We start from the raw sequence: 22,229 nt of genomic DNA on the forward strand, positions 1-22,229 counted from the left end.
TGACGGCTACAGCGTAGATGGACAGTTCTGGGAAGCCATCAAATGAGGTCTTCTCGTGATTGCACACACGTTGGTGTGATCTGTGATCAGTGTGTCCTTAGGACACAACTGATCACTAATCAGGTTAAAGGGCCAATCACAGCAGCCCTTTACATCGTGATCAGCTGTTTCCAATCACAGCTGATCACGATGTAAACACAAGCGAGTTATCGGTATTCATTGCCTCGCGCTGATAACGTGAGGAGAGGAGAGCCGGGAACCCGCTTGTATGAAAGGGACATCTACACTGATAATCAGGGCACTGATTATCAGTGTCCTGATTATCAGTGCAGTCCCAACAGTGCCCATCAGTGCCGCCTATCAGTGCCACCTATCAGTGCAGCCTCATCATTGTCCACCCGGGCCACCTCATCAGTGCCCATTGGTGCAGCCTATGAGTGCCCTACAGTTCCATCTCATTAGTGCTGCCTCATCAGTGCCTATCAGTGCAGCCTATCAGTGAAGGAGAAAAATTACCTGTTTTCAAAATTTTATGACAAACTATAAAAAACTTTTTTTTTTTTTTCAACATTTTCGATCTTTTTTAATTAATTTAGTAAAAAAATAAGAAACCCAGTGGTGATTAAATACCACCAAAAGAAAGCTCTATTTGTGCGACAAAAAAGATAAAAATAGCATATGGGTACAGTATAGCAAGACCATGGATTTGTCATTCAAAGTGTGACAGCACTGAAAATTGGCCTGGGCAGGAAGGGGGTGAAAGTGCCCTGTGTTGAAGTGGTTAAAAAAGCAAACTGTGTACTTGGCTTTGTTGTAGAAGCAATTAAAAGCACAAACACATTTTTCTTTGATTGATCAGAGCAGACTTCCTTCGCAAAGAACTAGATGGACTGATGGACACCAGCCGATGCCTCCTTTACACAAACACACAGCTGACTCTCTAGTACCAGAAGGGGAGGCATCAGCCCAAAAGTCTTTAAGATCTCTCACAGCAGTCTGTACTCACAAAAGTCCTAGAATAAGTTGGTTGCCTTTTTCCAACATCCATGCAACATCTTTTTCCTGTGATACCAAACTAGATCTGCAAGCATTGGCTCCTCTGCCAGTTCTCTGTAGTTTCAGCATGCAGGTCCTCAGCTGGACCAACTAAGGCCTCACAAACAGCAAGCACATGGCAGGGTTGCACAGAGGGCAGCAAGCCCTTCAGGCTGGACTTTTCCTCTACAAGACTGCTCTGTGTCTCAGAGTATTTGTTGTAAGGCTGACCACAGGTCAGCCTGTATTTGTAGGAGGAGTCAGGCTGCATAAAGCCTGCCCTCCTCTGCCTCCTCCTCTCGTGGACGTTGGCCTTGTGTGGCTGACATCACTTCCAGCGGGTCGGAGGAGGACTTTCTGGCGCTCGTGGAGGGGGTGCTTTTGGCCCCGCCGGCTCTGTTTGTGGGCATCTATGGGGGGGGGGCGCTTCACCCGCCGCCGGCTGTCTGCACGGGGGAGGCTTTCTCCTGCCCGCCTCCTTCTCTGGCTGCCTCTGCTGGAGGGGAGGGGGAGGGAGGATTCTGTCACAGGCTTCCCCCGTGTGGTTCTGCCGTAGCGCTTGTCCACTGGTTAGCTTGTCGCCCGCCTCCTTCTCCCGCTGTCACTGCCGGAGAAGGGGGGGTGCCTGCCACAGGCTTCCCCCGTGAGGTGCTGCGTGCTGCTGGGGGGGGAGGGCGGCGGCTTTTGTGTCCATGAGGGAACCCTTCTCCCACCCGCCTCCTTCTCCGGCTGCCTCTGGGGAGGTTTCCAGCAGTTGTTAATATGCTACCTTAGTTCCATCATTCCTGAGTCCAGTGCACCCTTGTGCCATACCGGGGGGGGGGGGGGGATGGTGTACTGTGATTACAGTCAGAGTACAAAAAGTGTACCTTTGTACCTTGGCTCGTTGGATAGAGTAGGGTCCTGTCAGGTTTTTATTGCTGTCTATGTCCATGTTGGGCAGCTTCACCCTCTCTATTTATTCTGAAGACTGTTCTCAGGAAAAGTGAAGGTGAAAGAAAAATTACAAATTTTGAATGATCACCAGAACAGAGTCATTTCTGCCAGCATTTTCTTGTTTTAGGCTTTCTTTTTGTTTTTCCTTTGACCTGGTGTCCTAAGGATTACCATCCTTACTCACTGTATTGTATTAATGTATCTACTCCACGCTGCCAACTGGAGGGGGGGGGGGCTGGTCCGCCCCTCTCTCCCCATGTTGTTTCGGCCACCCTGCCTCCTCTCTCGGTATTCATGCTGGGGGGAGGGTGGTTCGTCCCCCGCCGGCTCCACTCGTTGACCCCTTTTCCCCCAGTTGTTCCGCGGGGGTGGTGTTTGACCTTGATGACTCCTCCGTCTCCACGGGGGCCCGCTTCTCCTGCTCGCTGGCTGGCCACGAGAGGGGGGGTTCAGGTGTTTCTGCTAGGGGGTGGGGGGTTCAGGTCGCCTGTTTCTGTCAGGGGTAGGGAGGGGGGGGTTCGTCCACCAGGTGGCTCCAGGGAGCCATTTCCCACGCCTACCTCCTTCTCCTGGGGGTTTCTGTTGGGGGAGGATTTGGTCGCCTGGTTCTGTCAGGGGAGGGGGGGGTCCGTCCGCCTGGTGGGGGTCCTCTTGCAATTTTTCAGGTGCATGTTCAGTTTCTCATGCAATTTATGGTTTCTCATGCTATTTTTTATGGTTTCATGCAATTTACGGTCTCAGGCAATTTATGGGTCGTTACGCTTCTTACGTTTTGCTATTTATGGGTTATGTGACTACGGTTTACGCAATTTACGGTTCGAATGTAATTTTGGGTGTTGGCATTTCATGTGGTCATGGTTTTCTCGTGCAGTCTATGGTTTCATGCAGTTTTACATTCTCTCATGTAATTTACGTGTCTGATGCAATTACGTATCTGTGGTATTTTACTGGTCTGATGCTATTTATGTGTCTCAGGTAACTTTTTATGTTTTCATGAGTTTTCATTTTCCCATGTGGTTACGTTTTCCCATGTGTCGTATGTTTCATGTTGCCCTTCGTTTGCGGCATTTCCGTTAGCTGGTACTTGCATCCAGGATCTGTCACGTCTACAAGTCCATACGGGCTGAGGTTTCGTCGTTAATTGATTGTCGTCCCACAATCTTCTCGCCTGTAGTCCACACAACATATGTATATGTTCACCGTTACACCTTTTACTTATACCCACCACGGTACCTTAGCCCTGAGTGTTAATTTTTCATTTCCTGTCTTAGGGCTGCAGGTTGCTCGGGCTTACTTCTGCATTCATCAGGATGGTGTCATCAGGTTCACATTCATGCGCTGTTGATCCTGTCATTTTGGGCACCCACGTCCTTACACTTTAGGTCCTACGTCCTTTTACTTGTCAGGTACCAGGGGGTTTGTTGTGTCACGGGCGGGTTGTTATTAGGTTTTTTGGTTGTTACACACAGTTGGGTTGTCCGTGTTCTTCCACCGCGGGTTACCCATCACGCCTATGGGTTAACAGATTGAGGTGATCGTTTTTAATTGGCTTGGTCGGTGTCAAGTCTTCTCATCTGTTCTTACACCACTCACATTTTGTTCTAACTCACATTTCTCATACAGTTAGTTTCTCATACACTTTGTCTTCATACAATTTATGTTTCTCGTGCAATTTACGTTTCTCGTGCAAGTTACGTTTTCTCATGCTATTGAAATTGATATTTTGATGATAGGCAACTCCTATCCTCATATTGATTAGTGGTTCCAAATTAATAACTACTGCAGTAAGGAACAGACACAAAAGATACGCTCAGCATCTTTCCAAATAACCGTTCTCCTTTATTATGACGCATTTGAAGGCTTTTATACACATGATTACGTAGGTATCACATTAATATTACAAATTGTACGTTTATGGTAACAAGGGGCGTTACATAGGCAGGGTAATTCTAATCATGACTTGAAAGAATGCAAAACGTACTGAAAACATTGTTAGTGCCGTGTGCACAGTGAGGGCATCGTGCAATACATATTAAATAGAATACAATTATATACAGAACCTACAAATTTCCTTTACAGTCTCCTCTCTTTTGATCAATATTTTGATCACTAACCATACCTGCTATCACCTTTAACCTGGAACCTCCACACGCTTAGGTGGAGGTAGTCCTGGCCAAAGAGGCAAAAACTCCATTGTGGAGAAAATAATAGCTGAGCAGCTTTTTTCATCACAAAATGACTTTTCACTGTGAAAAACAAATGATTGATAAGACATATTTACAGAGTACTGGCTGTGCACTCCTGTGGCCAGAATGGTCTTCTAGCTTAATTGCTGGTATGCTGACTTATCAGCATATGTAAACACAGACAATTCTACATACAATGGAAGAGGTACAAAAGACAAATATGACTTCAACATGGCTAAACTACTTTTCAAATATATATCTATCCCTTACAATTAAAGTAATTGAATCAAAAATTGCCCTAGACTGTGATCACAAGAGGGAAACAAATCAAACACAGAGATTTCTTTAATTTAGACATTTTACAGTGTCTGGTGTGGATCCAGGTGACTTTTCCTTCAAGTTTTGCAAAACTGTACATGAAATAGATGCTGTATTGAGTCTCCAAACATTTCCTTATATATAAATGTCTCTTAACAATCCACATGTCACCTGGCTTTAGTTTTAGATCCTTCCAAACGTTTAGGATCTGGAATTGGGGAGAAAACACATAAATGAGTTTGTCAAAAACCTTAAAAGATCAGCAACATTCTCTGTGAGATCCGAATGGAGGACTTCAGCTGCTGAGACAAAATATAAGCAAGTGAGTAACACACTTCCAAACCAATTCCCATAGGGAGAGAATCCAACATCCCCCTACAGGCTTGATAAAATATAATAAAACATTCAGGCAAAAGTTTTCTAGTTTCTTACTCTACTTTGTCCGCTACATTGTAGACAGTAGGGGGTGTAAAAATAAAACCTCAAAACTTCTAGTAAGGACTCTCCTATAAAAATGATTTCCTCTGTTACTCTCTGTAGATTCTGCACTCTGCACTTAAAAACTACTTCTGAGAACACCTTTTTACTGTGGCCTTTGCAGTAGCATTTGCCACTGGACATCCATAAAACATGTCCACACAAAGAAAATACATACTCGTAAGATCCTGGCTTGGATATATCTTTTTGTTATCTCTGGTAGGGATATTCAGCTTTTGGTAACACCTTTGGTAACAGGTAAAACAAGAAGTGGTATGTTATAAAAACAACTGTGCAGAACCCTGGCTCTATCCCATGCTCATTTACTAAGGCAGCCATAACTACTTGTGACTGATGACCCAGTCCATGTGTCAAGCTGAAGGGAAAAGAGTGTCTGGCAGACATAAATGATCACCTTTTCCAAAGTCTTGTTTCGTAAGAAGTTGCCCTCTGTGGACCACTTGTGCTTCTCGTTCTGGAGTCCTTAAAGTTGAATTATTAATCCCAGCTATACTGGGCCAGAACTAGGGTGAAATCTGTGAGTTGCACAGACCCAGCAAGTGTCCAGGCCTGTAAATGCAGCATCCTTAGAGTCGCCTGGTCTGCTTCCATGTGTGAGTTTTACTGTTAGTATGGCTACCTCAGCAAGAACCTGGAAGGCTGAAAACAGCCGATCAAATTAACTTGGCATGCTTGATTGGTTTACCTGCCGAAGTAAAAACAAACTTCTGGCCCTTCAAATGGAACCAAAAGCTCTCTATATCTTGACTATCTATATAAATATATACTCTTTTTATAGCTCACGGGCTTTTCTAAAACATGGATCTCTGCTTTTTGAGATGGGGAAAAAGGATCCAATGACTCTGAATACAGGGAATCCTTCTGGGTGATAAACTTCATCCTCTGTATAAAACCAGGAATAACACTACAAAAAAGTAAATACTCGGGTCTCCAGGGAGTGTGTCCTGCACGGGACTCATAGCAGCTGATTCCCACGTCATCAGTTTAACACATGTGCTTTTTCTTTGTCTCCAGCCTCCTCCAATAGAGGCAATAAGGTGGCTGGATTCAAATGTACACATTTTTCATTGTTAGATTTGTACATAAACACACAAAACAAATTCATATTTTGAACCTTTCATTAGACAAACACTTAGCTATATATTTGCTGTGCAGAATGTCGGACTATTAAAAATTAAATAGTCAACCAAAATAATATCTGTAACTTTATCTAATAGCAACTTTGCATAAAGCTACAGCTCTGATCTATCGGGTGAACCCTTCATTACTGGGTCCAGCTTGCATATATATGACAATGGCTTGTTTTCTATCATGCTGTTTGTGTAAGAACACCGGTTTCATGTTTCAAAAAGACAACTTTTTCCTGGCAATATTATAATAAATGATAAGAATACCCTGCAGTCATGCAGAGATGTCCATAAATCCAAAATATTCTTCTACTTATACCCACTGCACTTACAAGGAAAAGGGGCACACCATTTCACAATCCACACATTCTGCTTTGGATTTCAAAAATAAAAATACATAAAAACAAAAGGACCAACAATATGTATGATGGACCAGAAAGCACTCGGCCATCAAAAACTATAAACCAACTGGCTGCAGGCAGCATCTATCCTAACAGGGTGTGTGGACTTGATGTGATGGGTCTGTTATATTTAAATGTTATTATTACTCTCACATCATGGACCACACATCAAGTTATTATCAGACTTTAAGATTTAATTTCTGTAGAAAAACTTCCTTATGTATCCCATCCATCTTGGCTTTGTTAAACATTATTGCAGCTGTATTCAAATTAACAACCTCATCTTAAAGCGGGAGTCTGCTGGGAGTGCACGTTTTTTTTTTTTTTTTAAAGCCAGCAGCTACAAATACTGCAGCTGCTGACTTTTAAAATAGTGACACTTACCTGTCCAGCGCGCCCGCGATGTCGGCACCCGAAGCCGATCTCTCGATCGTCTCTCGGGTGCTGCCGCCGCCATCTTGGGTATGGGAATCAGGAAGTGGAGCCTTTCGGCTTCATTTCCCGGTTCCCTACTGCGCATGCGCGAGTCGCGCTGCGCAATGAGGATGGACCCGCTGCCTCTGTGATCTGTGTGTTTCCCAGCAGGCAGTGGGGGACTTTCGGAAAGGGGCGCAATCTACGCCCCTTTCCGCAGAGAGCTATCCAGGAAGTGGGTGCAGATACCTGTACTGTACAGGTACCTGCACCCCCCTCCCCCCTGAAAGGTGCCAATTGTGGCGCCGGAGGGGGGGAGGATTCCAATGAGCGGAAGGTCCACTTTAGGGTGGACCTCCGCTTTAATCTTTTTTTCTTCTTTCCACTCAATAAATGTAAAATTACAAAATTGTTATCTTAATCTAAACTAATCACATTTTTACCAATTTCCCCATTAACCTGGATTTCATTTCCAACCAAAGGTTGTCTAAACCAGTTTCAATATATCTATATTTATTAATAAAATTGTTAAACTCATATTAGAAATTAATACTCATATGATAATTTCAATATCACACACTAATATACATGCACAGATAAATGTCCTTAAAGGGGGACATATTACTTAATTTTACTCAATTTCTCTCTTTTTTTTTTTTTTTTTGCACTGTTTCCACTATCAAAGGATATTCACATTGTGTAAGGCACAGTTAAATGTAACCTTCATTTTACCATGTTTGGAAAACAGATTCAAAAATAATTGTGATCACATTGTTTATCATTAGATTCATTAACAGGGCACATTTTGTTATAAATTTTTTTTGTCTAAAAAACTGAAATTGGCATGGTGTCTTTCCAGCTTATCACCAACCTCTCATGCCAGCCACATTCTTTCAGGAGAGCACAAAGGAGGGGGTCACATCTGCATACATGACACAAGCGATAGAACTAAAGGTTCCAGCATTCACAAACATACACAAGTATCGCTCTAAAATCGCTTACATTATTCCCATTTGTACACAACACATGCCTATCATTCTCTCACTTTCTTTTAACACTTTTTAATACTTTCTTGCTTAAATTTCTGCTTTCTTTATTTTGTTCTGATATCCTTTGCATCCAATGTATTGTAATACCATACTTCACATACTGTACCTTCTATGATCAGACGGGCAGCTATAGTGCTCATCCCATCTTCCCTCTCTGACAACATATAAAGCATTCTGTTTTAACTCTCATTACTGTTTCTTGACTTTACTAGTTATAGTGCCTGACCCCAAATTCATCCCACAACTTAACATCAAAAAGTCCCTTTCTGTCTAGTGTTAATGTCACTCTTGATCCATCCTGCTCACATAGATAGCTGTTTCTCTAGCTGTATAATCTGCATGATTCTTTGTCCCTGTGGACTTTGGTGGTAACCCAGTTACCCTTTGTGGATCCCTGTCCACTTTAACCATTAATATAGGGGCTCAGTATAGGCGGAACCGCACCTTCGGTTCATATATAGCGCTCCTCTTGCGCTGGGCATTTTTGAGGGTCTCTTACCCATCATTCCCTTACTTAATTTAATGCCCATAATGACTGGCCAGTCTTCTCTACGTGTGCCTATACCCTTTTGCCTCTGAACTACTTTATCTAGCAGATGTACTACATATACCTGTGAACAGCACTATTCTTCCCTTTCTCTATAACACTTTGATGGACAGTAGACAGTGACAACATAACATATAACCACCAATCAATACAGTTCGATTAAGGGGAGTAAAATAGGTACCCTTTGTCCCGAAAATGCCTTACCGATCAAGGAAGTCTGATAACTCAAAATGTAAGCAAAAGGCTTACCTCAGCTGGCTGATTATCAGAAATTCCTGGATCGTCTCAAGCTCCTCGTTTTGGATACTCAGGGTCACCTGATAACCCCACCTGGCTGGCTCGCCACCTGAAATGGATGTTTTGATGATAGGCAACTCCTATCTTCATATTGATTAGTGGTTCCAAATTAATAACTACTGCAGTAGGGAACAGACACAAAAGATACGCTCAGAATCTTTCCAAATAACCGCTCTCCTTTATTATGACGCATTTGAAGGCTTTTATACACATGATTACATAGGTATCACATTAATATTACAAATTGTACGTTTATGGTAACAAGGGGTGTTACATGGGCAGGCTAATTCTAATCATGACTTGAAAGAATGCAAAACATGTACTGAAAACATTGTTAGTGCCATGTGCACAGTGAGGGCCTCATGCAATACATATTAAATAGAATACAATTATATACAGAACCTACAAATTTCCATTACACTATCTTACGTTGTCTCATGCTATGTTACGTTGTCTCATGCTATGTTACGTTGTCTCATGCTATGTTCAATTTTCTCTCGTTTTCCAGGTTTGCTCTCGTTTTCCAGGTTGCTCTCGTACCCCCAGGGTTTTCTCTCGTACCCCCAGGGTTTTCTCTCATACCCCCAGGGTTTTCTTTCGGTTACCTCCAGGGTTTTCTCTCGGTTACCTCCAGGGTTTTCTCTCGGTTACCTCCAGGGTTTTCTCTCGGTTACCTCCAGGGTTTTCTCTTGGTTACCTCCAGGGTTTTCTCTTGGTTACCCCCAGGGTTTTTCTCTTGGTTACCCCCAGGGTTTTTCTCTTGGTTACCCCCAGGGTTTTTCTCTTGGTTACCCCCAGGGTTTTTCCTCTTGGTTACCCCCAGGGTTTTTCCTCTTGGTTACCCCCAGGGTTTTTCCTCTTGGTTACCCCCAGGGTTTTTCTCTTGGTTACCCCAGGGTTTTTCTCTTGTTACCCCCAGGGTTTTTCTCTTGTGGTTTCATTGAATCGCGTTTCTCATGCAGCCTGCATTTCCTAGGCAGGTCGCGTTTTGTAGCAGCCTCGGTTCTTATGCTGCTCACAGTTATCAGATCACGCTACTTATGTTTCTCGTATAGTCACGTTTCCTTCTCGCAGGTTATGTTCTTGTCGCAGGTTTTCTTTGTCTGCTCACGGTTTTCTCGCTAGTTGTGTTCCTGTCCAGTTGGGTTTCATTCCTCACTATCTTCTAATTTCCTAGCTGCATCCGGTCAGGAGTTGCGCTAGGGTATAGAATGATTGGTTAGTCAGCCTTTCGCAGCTCCGCAGCTTCTACTGGCTCAGGGGCTTTCGTGGATCCCGGGGCCCTCTCAGGTATTGGCCCTCAGCACTGTCTGGGCGTGTCGAGTTAAGTCTCAGCATTTCATGTTGAATGATCCGTAAGGTTGTTTTATTTTTATGCACTTACGTTTGAGGCCGTCCAGGGTTCCAGCAGAGTAGACTCCCTGCTGTGCTCAGCTGTCTGTCCATTGTGGGTTTATTTTCGTGATGTTTTGTCATACTCTCAGGTCTCCTTTTGCATTGGTTTCCGGCTTGGAGCTCAAGGGTATAAGGGAATACCTATTGAGGTTACCAAAAGATGTACTAAGTCAAAGGTCTAAGATAATATGCTTAGGCGTGCATTTCAATAGGTTCAGAATTAAGATGCAAGATGTTGACATATCAGGAAACATCTGTCTGTGGTAAGAGGCACAGGGATAGATAGGACTGGTTACGCAAGAATATGGTCAGTCAGCAGATGCTGAAAAGGCAAAATAACTATCAGAAGATTGTATTTAACCTTTGACTTACATAATGTCATGAGTTTAAGAAAATTGTTGATGTATGTGTAAAATCCACCCTATGGGCCCCTCACAGGGCAGGGCTTTGTAAATTACCACATAAAAGACGGTCCACTCTCCATTAAACCCTGTAATCAGTTACCACGTACCCACGAGTATGTGTATTTGGTTATCCGCTGGCGTTTGGGACCTCCATTGAGCCACTCCAGCCTAGGCTATCCAGGGGAATCTAGAAGACGAACACCTTACAGTTTTGGTACCAGGAAGTGGGGTTTGCACAGGTAAGTCATATTTACACCTTTTACCTCTTTTTATGGTAATTGGCGTTTATGCTTGACCTGTCCAAACAACCATTATAAGAAATTTAATTGTATATATATATAAACTGTGCCTTCGCAACGGACTAGGCTGGTCCCTTGGGGGGTGAAAAGGGTTCGCAGGTATTGAGGAGTCTGACTAGGTTGGTCCGACTATAAACTAAGAGAGATATTTATGATTATATTCTAAACACGGGAGGTATCATATACGCCCGTGACATAAGGATTGGCTAAATGGACGCCCACTTGAGAACTTTTAAAGTGCACTATAAATAATGAAATGCATCATGATGTGATTACTTGATAATGTACATATAACGTTTTAAAGCTGAAATCTTAAACCATAAAAATATGTCTGTTTCTCTTTAGGTGCAAGCGTAAGTATATAGAGTATTAACGTTGTATAAGATATAATTATATAGAGTGGATATCTGTTTGAATAAACCCAAATGTTGTTAAATGAATACAGAGTATTAAGAACCAGATTGTAGTAAGGTAGCACCCGCCTGTTCACACTGCACGCTAGGTTTATTTTTTTTTCTTAGCATTTATGAAAGGTAGATTCTTTTGACCACTAGACCTACAGGCTTCTCTTGCAGACTTGGTGTAAGAGGGGTATATCCCGCCACCAGGAAAGATTTACCCTTCATCATATATTAAGGGTAAATCTTCATAGTTTTATATAAGTCCATCTGCCCCAAAAAAGATCAGGGATCCTACTCCCAGACCAGAGACCGGATTGTTGGACAAACCGGGTGTTATCACCTGTGTCCTGCCACTAGACACACACTGCCCAGACTACTAGATGGGGAATTCTGCAGCAACCCAAGCCATGGCCACCCCATCACCCTATGAATTTGTCAGTAATATGATCCCTGGCCCCCAGGTAGAACCATTTTGGACACAAGTCCGAGAAAGGTGTCAGCAATTGGGGATACATGACCCAGGGCCATATGGTCCCTGTACTGAGGAAGACTGGCAGGAAGTAAGTAAAATATGCCAAATCCACAAAAATTCGTACCCTCCAGGGAAGTGGGAAAATATTCAATATATAAAAGATTGTTACCATGCATGGGATAAATGTCTACACAAATATAAAAAGAAGCATATTAATAAAACTACAAAGCTTACTCCAAATATAGGACCCAGTGCTATGGCTGAAGCCACTGCACCCCCTTCACCTCCCCCTCCCCCGCCTCAATGTCCACCCCCACCTTATGTTATGGTAAAAAACGAAGATGGGACGCCAGGTTCATACCTTCAACTATATCCTTCACTGGATCCTGTAGTCCTAGCCGCCATAGCACACACCACAGCAGCACCACAACAAGTGGCCCAATGGGAACAAGTAAGTAGGGGCAGAGAGGAAGAGGGGAGACAGGAAGAAGTTACAGGACAAGAAGAGGTGGGTAGTCCCGAAAAGCAGGAATTAGAGGCAAAGATAAAAGAGTTTGAAGAGAAGAAAAAGGAGGAAGAAGAGAGAATAGGGAAAAGGAGAACTGAGTTAGAAACACTTATGGAAGACCTAAAACAAAAAGAAATAGCCCTCGATGAGGCAGAAAAGGCAGAAGTGGATAGGAAAATAGTGTTAGAAATGTATCAGAAAGACTTGGAAAAAAGGGAGAAGGAATTCCAGGAGGGAAAAGAGAGAGAGGAACATAGGATGGATGACTTACAAAAGGAACTAGAAAAGTTAAGAAGGCAATTAAGGAAGAAGGAGGAAATGTTAAAAGAAGCGCAGGATAGGATTATAGCGCTGCCCCCCACCACTACAAGAAGCCATACAAAAGAGACACCTATTCCCAAAACTGAGGAGTCAGGTCCAATTAGTAAAAAAGGGACATCATCCATAGAAGAGGAAACTGAGGAAGAAGTAGTAGGGGCTTCATTCAAAGCACCTTTGATGACCATAGGGGACACCGAAGTGCATATACCATTACCTTTGGGTACACTCTCCAAAATAAAAGAACTATGTCCCAATCCCAAGAAGTATCCACGAGATGCAGGTACCTTTCTGGCAAAATATAGTGCAGGCACAGGGCTTGACAAGGATGACATAAAAGGTATTCTTAGCATTGTAGACCCAGACAGCCCAGAAGAAGCCCCTGTAGACAACCTATGGACAACCCATATCCAGACCGATAAGGATTGGATATCCTTTTGGAAAGGCATGGGAGGTCATTGGTCCAAATTATACAAAGGATCATCTGCACTCCAAGAACTGATCCTAGCCAAGCAGGAACCTAAAGAGAAATTCTATGATTACTGTACCAGAGTATACTCCCTATGGAAAGCTGTAGATGGGGCCACACCACAATTATTTACTACTACCATCATGTCGGGAGGCGATCCCAAAGTGACGCAATTACTCAAATTCACAAACCCCAAATGGGCGGAGCAAGCACCAGATGAATTCATGAAGGACGCTAGGTCCAGAGAGACTTCAGGGGTCTTTGAACAAAAAGGGGGAATTTTCCCCTCCTTGACACAAACACAAACCCTAGTCACACCTGAAACCTCATCCTCACCACCGCACCTCATGACCATGCAGCCCTACCCACCTGACCAAGGATGTTTCAATTGTGGGGAACAGGGACATTGGAAATCACAGTGCCCATATAGACAGAGGGCGAGCTATCCAAGGGGCAGGGGAAGGGGGTACAATGCTGCTAATCGCCCCCCCCCTCACACTACAAGGTACCCCCAATATCCGCCACCTCCCCAAACACCATCTCAAAACCATGCGCTTGCACAGCCACCCTACACCCCAACCTCTAACAGACCTCCCCCTCGAATCCCCATGCAGTGGCCGTCTACCCGACAAACACACCCCCAATAGGGATGCCTAGAGTATGTCCCTTCCCTCAGTCTGGTGTGCCACAACCTATCATGGAAGAGTCTACCACAAGTTATATTACGCGTAGACAACCACATAGTGTGTTTCCTGCTTGATTCAGGTGCCACTTTTAGCTCATTAAATGATGAGAGGTATGACACACCACTGTGTACTGAGGGACACTCTATTGGAATAAATGGGACATCGGTCACTCATTCCGTCACCCCGCCTTTACCAGTCTCTACCCCGGATGGACTAGAGCTATGTATGCAGAGTTTCGCTGTCCTGACTTCCTGTCCAGTGTCCCTAATGGGCAGAGATTTACTATCCAAGTTGAACATTACCATTAAGTTTGACAAAGACGGCTCCCTCACTGCGAGTTCCCCTCTTTGTGACTTACACAGCCCAAAAAGACATGCACACAGGAGTTTCTTTCTAATGATACCTTCCTCCCTTGACCATCACACAATTTGGGCAGAAAACAAAGGTAGTGTGGGCTTTATTAATTGCACACCATATGCACCCCAAATGCGATCAGATGCGGGGATACAATATCAAAAACAGTATCCCCTACCCCCAGAGAAAGTCAAAGGCATCTCCCCTCAAATTAATGATTACATATCAAAAGGTATTCTGAAACCAATCATCAGTCCCTGGAACACGCCCATTTACCCCGTAAAAAAGGCCAGTGGGGAGTGGAGACTTGTACAAGACCTAAGGGCAGTTAACAAACAAGTGATTCCACTTCCGCCCCTAGTCTCAGACATCACTTTTATCTTCTCATGTATACCGGCACATTCTCTATGCTACACAGTGATTGATTTAGCAAATGCCTTCTTTAGCATTCCCATTGCGGAAGGGGCCCAGCCTATGTTTGCCTTCTCCTGGACGGAGGGCCAGTTCACGGGTCAGTTAACCTGGACACGCCTGCCTCAGGGGTATGTTGATAGTCCTGCTGCCTTCTCTATGGTACTCAAGGAGACTGTCAAATCTTGGACGCCTGAGCGAGGGTCGGTGCTAATACAGTATGTGGGCGGTTTTGACACAACAGCATGGAACAGGCTACCGCCCTGTCTCCTACCTATCTAAAAAACTCCCCCTTCAGGTTCAAGGCATGCCATCATGCCTTCAGAATTTAGCCGCCTGTGCTATGGCCGTACAAGATGCCAACAAGATGGTCTTGGGACACCCGATGACGCTTTATACCACACATTCTGTCACCCACCTCATACAGAACATGAACACCCAACACATGACCTCACAAAGACTCAGTGGATATGAGATTTCCCTCATGAACACAGACAATCTGTCTCTCAAATATGTTCCCGCCAACAACCCTGCCGTCCGTCTCTTGCACTCCATGTTACGCCTACCACAAGACCCAGACCAGTTTCATGACTGTATAACACGAGTGGAGTCTATCACATCACCAAGACCAGACCTCACCGACGTACCGATTACCAATGCAGACGATGTTTTTGTGGACGGTAGTTGCTCCCGTCCCTCCGATTCCACCTTCCAAACAGGATATGCAATAGTCCAGTTGCCAAACAAGGTATTAGAAGCCAAACCACTGCCCCCCTCTTCGGCTCAGGTGGCTGAACTAGAAGCCCTCACCAGGGCCTGCATTTTATTTACAGATAAGAAGGTGAACATTTACACAGACAGTAGATATGCATTTGGGGTGGTGCATGACTTCGGAGTAATATGGGCTAAAAGAGGTTTTAAAACAGCAGATAATAAACCTATTTTCAATGCTACCCAGATTCAGGCACTTCTTCGGGCTATTTTGCTCCCAAAAGAGGTGGCAATAATTAAAGTAAAAGCACATTCTTCAGATAATAGCAGACTTTCCAAGGGAAATGCCTTAGCTGACCGAGAAGCGAAAAAGGCAGCCCAGTCCTCCACCCAGGAGCCCACCCCCACGTCCATGTACTTTAAGGATCATTTCACCTGTCCTAACTTTAAATCTGTAGTGGCACAAATGCAATCATTAGCCACTGAGGAAGATGTCTTGTATTGGGTGAAGGCTGGCTTGACCAAAGACCCAGAGGGTCTGTGGTCAAAAGAGGGGAAGATATTGGGAATACCTGAGGCAAGCAGTATTCTAATTCTCTCCTACCTTCATGGTCCAGGACACATAGGTGCCATCCCTTTAGCCACTATGTACACCAAATCTTTCTGCACAAACGCCTTGAACAAACAAGTCAAACTCCTGACCACAAGTTGCCTTACCTGTGCTCAAAACAATGTGCAGGGCAAACGGCATGGCCTACATGGTCATCTACCCCCACCAATAGGTCCCCTTACAGATTTACAAGTAGACTTCACACACATGCCAAAACAAAAGGGGAACCTAAAATTCCTGTGCGTTGTCATAGATAAATTTTCAGGCTGGGTTGAAGCCACTCCCTGTGCAGGTGAGACAGCCAATATAGCAGCAAAATGCTTGCTGAATAACTGGATTTGTAGGTTTGGCATACCAACATCTATTTGGTCAGATAGGGGACCTGCATTCAGCTCCTCCGTTACCCAGGCTGTGGCTAAATTGTTAGGGCTGCAATGGAAACTACACATCCCCTATCACCCTCAAAGTGCAGGGGTAGTGGAAAGAATGAATAGAAATATAAAGGATAAATTGAAAAAGGCCACAGGGGGCACAATGAAGGGATGGCTTGATCACCTCCCTTCTGTGCTATTCCAGATTAGGACGGCACCCCACGCCAGAACGAAACTTTCACCTTTTGAAATTTTGATGGGAGTCCCCGCAAACATAGAATTACCCCCATTAGACCAAGACACTGATATTGACATTTATTCCCAACAGGAAATGTACGTGAAAAACCTGGTAAGTATGCTTCATGAAATGAACGAACAAGTTTCTGTCACCTTCTCTCCTCTCTCCACAGAGCCAACACACCCCTTCATCCCAGGAGATCAAGTGCTAGTCAAGCAACTTGCCCACAAAAAGAGGATCGGACCAATCTACTCTGGACCTTGGAAGGTTGAAAAGGTGTCCAGAACTGCGGTCCTGACTGACCAAGGAAACACCTGGATCCACGCCAGCAGGCTGAAAAAGTGCCCACCGCTTCCCACAACCCCCGACCCCCCACCTATTGAAGGAGGACCCGACCCACCCGAACAGCTACCGGAACTGCAAGAGATTCAGGAAGGCATTGGACAATTAACCCTTGAAACCCTACATGATAGCGAGGAGGAAGGACAAGCATAAGAACTTGTAGAAATGTTTTTACCTTCAGTGTCAGGGAAGGCTGTATGCCTCTGGGGTAGTCTGGTACTATTTGTATTCCTGCCCACATGGTTTATAGCCAACTGTATATATCATCCAAAAGACTTAGGTCTATTAAAAGGGATATGTGGACCACCTAAGATGAATAATACCCCCGGCCAAAGACATAGTAGAAGTATTGTACCCGTTAATGAGTCACCTAAGGGACTGACTGACAAGATGTTACTACTAAAATTCAAATATAGCTATGCTCAAAAATCCGGTTTTGAGAAATGCTGGATTTGCAGCAAGCTACATCCCAGTACAGCTAGAATCCCTCTCATGGCAGTCCCCTTGAATTTTACCCCCCTCCTTAATGGAACACCCCCTATTGTCCTAACGAATGTTACTAGGACCCTTCCAAATAAAACCCTCACTTTCCAAATTATAGGTAGAAGCTACTTCCCAGACTGGTGTTTCCAACTGGGAAACACCACAGATGGAGCCGAGGTTTGCAAACAAGCAAAACTTAACATTTCAATGACATCGCTTAACAGTCCTTCTTTCTTCCATACTTCAGATCCCACCCTAAATGCCACCTTTTTAGACTTTCTTAGCTCCAGTACCAAGTCTACAATACACCAATTAATGTCAATTCTGATACTCTCTGGCCTTTCTGATACTCTTAGGAACGTGTTCCATAAACGGCCCCTAGCTCTAGGAAATACCATATATATATGCTGCGGCAAACTCTGTCACCCCTGGATCCCAACCAAACCCCAGGGGTGGTGTTACCTTGCAGCCCTGGTTCCTATCATGGGGGTATTAGGGGATAACAAGGGAAGTCACCTCCTTGAAGCTAGCATGCATCCTAGATATCCCCTTAGACACCGTAATAAACGAGAATTGTTTTTAGAAAAAGATATGGCCTGGGCATGGTTCCCTTCCTGGACAGGATGGGGAATTGACCTAATGAAAAGATTAAATAATTACACTGGCATAATTGATGAGATTCTGGAGGAAAATTCTGATGATATAACCAAACTAAATCTAGAAAGTAGGGCAATTAGGAAGCAACTAGAACTACATGAGTTGGCCATAGAAAGTATGAGTGCAGCCCTTACTGGCCTCTGTGAGACTACTGAGGATTATGAGTGCTGTACCTGGATTCATAATACCAGCATCGAAGTCCCAGACTACTATGACGTTATTGCCCAACACAGGGAAGAGGTAAATAAACTACAGAAAGAGGCAAGAAATATAGGAAAAAACTGGGATCCATTCTCGAGCAGTTTTAGTTTTGGGGGATTAATATCTTGGCTCCGAAATACTGCCATGACAATTGCCATTGTAATTCTCTTCATTCTATTTTTATATGCCTGTTATAAGATAATCAAATGTTTATGTAAAAAGGGAAACACGGCCGCTCCGGAGGATCTGAAACTCACTTCCATTGTTAAAGGTCCAACGGTATGGTACAAAAACCAAGAGCACGAGGGTTCGGAGTATGAAGCCTGTGCTATTAAATTAAAAAAGGAATGATCATTATGTAAATCACAGAATGATCAAAGGGAGGATTATAAGGGAATACCTATTGAGGTTACCAAAAGATGTACTAAGTCAAAGGTCTAAGATAATATGCTTAGGCGTGCATTTCAATAGGTTCAGAATTAAGATGCAAGATGTTGACATATCAGGAAACATCTGTCTGTGGTAAGAGGCACAGGGATAGATAGGACTGGTTACGCAAGAATATGGTCAGTCAGCAGATGCTGAAAAGGCAAAATAACTATCAGAAGATTGTATTTAACCTTTGACTTACATAATGTCATGAGTTTAAGAAAATTGTTGATGTATGTGTAAAATCCACCCTATGGGCCCCTCACAGGGCAGGGCTTTGTAAATTACCACATAAAAGACGGTCCACTCTCCATTAAACCCTGTAATCAGTTACCACGTACCCACGAGTATGTGTATTTGGTTATCCGCTGGCGTTTGGGACCTCCATTGAGCCACTCCAGCCTAGGCTATCCAGGGGAATCTAGAAGATGAACACCTTACAAAGGGGGTGCTATAGCTGGCTTGGTGGTTCCTAAAGCTTCTGGCACAGGGTCTCACTTACTTTAGCCAATCTACTGATTGGCACCCCGGCTTTTCTGTTACATCTGCATGCTCACAAGTCACAGCATTCGGGGGAGGCACTGTTGTCAGGTTCTTGGAGCCTGGCTAGGTGTGGTGCTTGGTGTTGGTTTTAGACAAATGTAACACTAACATGCTTGGTGTAACGATGGGTTGGTCCTCTACTGCCTTTCCTAGCACTTCCTTTTCTGCAGCAAAGACATACCTCATTTGCCGCCACCCCAGGTTAGACGTTATTCACTGTGTAATCTGGTTGTTAAGCTTTCATCCTACTGTGTTATTTTCTGCCCCCTTTTAGGCATACTGACCGCGTGACCCTTGGCACACTTCAGGTCTTTGTTGCTCTTTGTTCCTTTCCTTACTATCCACAGAGTGACTCCGAGTACAAATACAGACTCCCAGCAGCCTTTAGAGTCACCCTCCCTGGGATTGGCCAGGGCTGTACAAATATTCATTCTGCTATTTGCATTGCTCCACACCTACTTAATGTTCTGGAGAGAGCTACAGTCTCTGGAAAGCAGAGACAGCAATCAAACCTGCAGCAAAAACACTGAACAGATCACATGCAGCTGTACTGATTATAGTGAGAAATTGCAGCCACAATGATTACAGTGAGGCAAGTTTACAGCAAAAATAGCAGTGCCATTGGACATGGTGAGCCAGAACTTAATCTACCTAATCCTAACATCTATCTAGGAGGGTGCTACATAAAATTCACTAATACATCAGACTAATACACTACCCAGAAAAGCTTATACTAAAAAGGCTTTATAGGAAAGGAAATGGTCAAAGTAAGGGTGATAGATTCCAAAGAGTAGAAGTTAAAAAATGTAGGCAAATCAGAAAATGATATTGCAAGTGTTACACAATCATAAATTTGATTTTATGATGTATTTAGGTGATTTTAGAATCTACTGGCCTGAAGAACATTCCTTTGAAGTCGGAGCAAAACTTTTCAGAAGCATGGTGCTCTGATAGAAAATCAATTGCTGAGTTGCTTGTAGCTATTGAGCGCAGAGCTAGGCAGTCCTGATAGCCATACAAATCAGCATCTATTTGAAAGACATGTACGGAGCTGTATTAAAAAGGAAGCGCAGGACATACATGACAGGGTGCAGGGAAATTACTGTGCTAGAGGAAAAAGGCAGCGTGGGGGTGGTTTAGGATGCAGGTGTACTTACCCCATTGGTGGATGGTCACAAGGGGGGAGGAGTGTGGTTCTTTCTTCCATGTGCTAGGGTGGGGCAAGTTAGCAGTTGGGGGTCAGCAAGCGAGGAGAAACGTTGTGTCCTGCAAACAGATAGAGAGAGGTTAGTGAGGATGAGTGGGTTGCAGGAGATTTGGGTGCAGCTTAGGGAAGCAGCGGAGGCTCATGGCACAGAGTGGCTTCAGGGCCAGATTGCTGCCACGCTGCAGGGGGTAGGACAGGGTCCTTCCACAGCAGGGCCTGTCCACCTGCGTGCTCAGAGGCCCAGACCCTCGGAGCGCCTGAGCCCAGACAATACCCCCAGGACTCGATGCCGTTTTGGGAGCCCCAGCTGGGCCCCTTCAGGTCCCCCCGCTGAGCGGACACCCCGGGCAGCGAGCGGGGGGCCTGGAAGGAATTCCTATCCACGGCAAAGTCCTGGGGGGGTGAGGTTCGAGGGGCCGGCGGGCCCCCACCCCCTCCTGCCACCTCCGTGGCTCAGATTCACTCGGCTGCTACCTCCGGCGATGTTCCGGTCAGGGAGGCAGTCCGCCGGGGGAGAAGCAGGCAAGTGGGCACCAGTGCGAGAGTAGAGGCAGCTGGGGGCTTACCTCGTGGAGACTCCATTTTGGCTGCTGGCAGTGTCCAGGATCGCGCCAGGGATTCGCGTCAGTCGGGAGGCTCCGCCTCCAGGCTCCGCCTCCAGGCTCAGTGTGGGTCCTGGGAGGGCTGGCCGGAGGAATGCCTGTGCGGTGGCTGGGAGTGAGGCACGGCTTGATGATGTCATCGTTTTGGCGCCACTTTCAAATGCAGGACAGAGCCCTCAGAGGGAAGCCAGCTTTCCTCCGGTGACCAGCGCTGCAGTGCCCAGGGGGAGAGGAGGACCTGGAAGGCAACAGATGACACAGCGATCGGTGGACCGGGCAGGCAGCAGCAGTGAGGAGGGAGAACTGTCTGAAGATCCCCAGGAGGCTGCAGGAGTGTCCGGTGGTGCGGCTGGAGGTTTCTATCGCCTGGGACAGCCTGGTGAGTGCTCACACTCTGTATTGTCTTTTGGGGCGGGGGGAGTTGTAGGGGGGGAGCGGTGGGGTTTTGGGGGGGAGGGGGGTGGGGGAAGGCAGCGCCCCAGGGGTTGTGGGAGTCCCTCAGGGAGCTGCTCTGTCGGTTGGACGGGGGGTGTGGGTTCTTCCGCCCGTGGTGGGTGGTGGGACGTCCGGCGGGGTGGGGGCTGCACAGAAGGGGACGGCGTCGGTGACGGCGGAGACTTAGACGGAAAAGGACGCCGGGGGAACCAAGACTGGATCTGAAGCGGGGGACAAGGACGTGGATAAGGTGCGTTTAGCGGACGCAGTGCGCTGTGAGGTATACATTTGTTTTGAGGGTCCCTGCGGGGCTCACTTGAAGAAGGAAGTTCGGGAAAAGATCTGGAAGGACGAGTTTGTGGAATCTTTTTCCCTGCTCCCCTTGGAGAAATTTAATTTAGATCGGGTGAAGCCGGATGAGAGTAAAAAGGATGAGGAAGAGAAGAGGAGGTATAGATTGATCCCTCGCACATTTGCAAACTGGTTGCAAGCGTTTGTGATTTTTGCGAGCGTGATCAGGGGAAGAGGCCCCCGAAAATTGCTCGGCACTGTGTTGCTATCTTGAGGCGATCAGTGAGGCTCATAGGGTTTTTGGGGGCTTGGCGTGGCTTCGGTATGACGAACAGTTTCGTCAGCAGAAGGCGGTTCGCCCCTCCATCAGGTTGTGGGATCACAAAGACATTAGTCTTTGTATGAAATTGATGACATCTTCGAGAGGGACGGGACAGTTTTTTCCAGGGGGGGGCTGGCGGCACTTCCTCCACAGGATCGCCGGCCCCTAAAAAAGAAAGGGGTTTGCTGGCAGTTCAATGAAAGAACGTGCCGTTTTGGGGCATCGTGCAGATACAAGCACGAGGCTCAGGATGTAGCGGGAG

The 22,229-nt window shown here is 45.4% G+C and overlaps 1 protein-coding gene across 1 annotated transcript in view; it reads right to left on the minus strand.

Moving 5' to 3' along the window:
- Positions 1–3,868: 3,868 nt before the first annotated feature.
- LOC143974844 (alcohol dehydrogenase 1-like) overlaps positions 3,869–22,229 on the minus strand; it is a 217,699-nt gene continuing 199,338 nt past the window's right edge. Inside the window, exon 9 of the mRNA XM_077476601.1 lies at positions 3,869–4,683. Coding sequence (XP_077332727.1) covers positions 4,677–4,683 — 7 coding nt within the window. The 3' untranslated portion in view covers positions 3,869–4,676. The remainder of the gene's footprint in view (positions 4,684–22,229) is intronic.

The sequence above is a fragment of the Lithobates pipiens genome, unplaced genomic scaffold (genome assembly GCF_037356315.1).
Source record: "Lithobates pipiens isolate NorthernLeopardFrog02 unplaced genomic scaffold, aLitPip1_a1.2 Scaffold_13, whole genome shotgun sequence".
NCBI classification, from domain to species: Eukaryota; Metazoa; Chordata; class Amphibia; order Anura; family Ranidae; genus Lithobates; species Lithobates pipiens.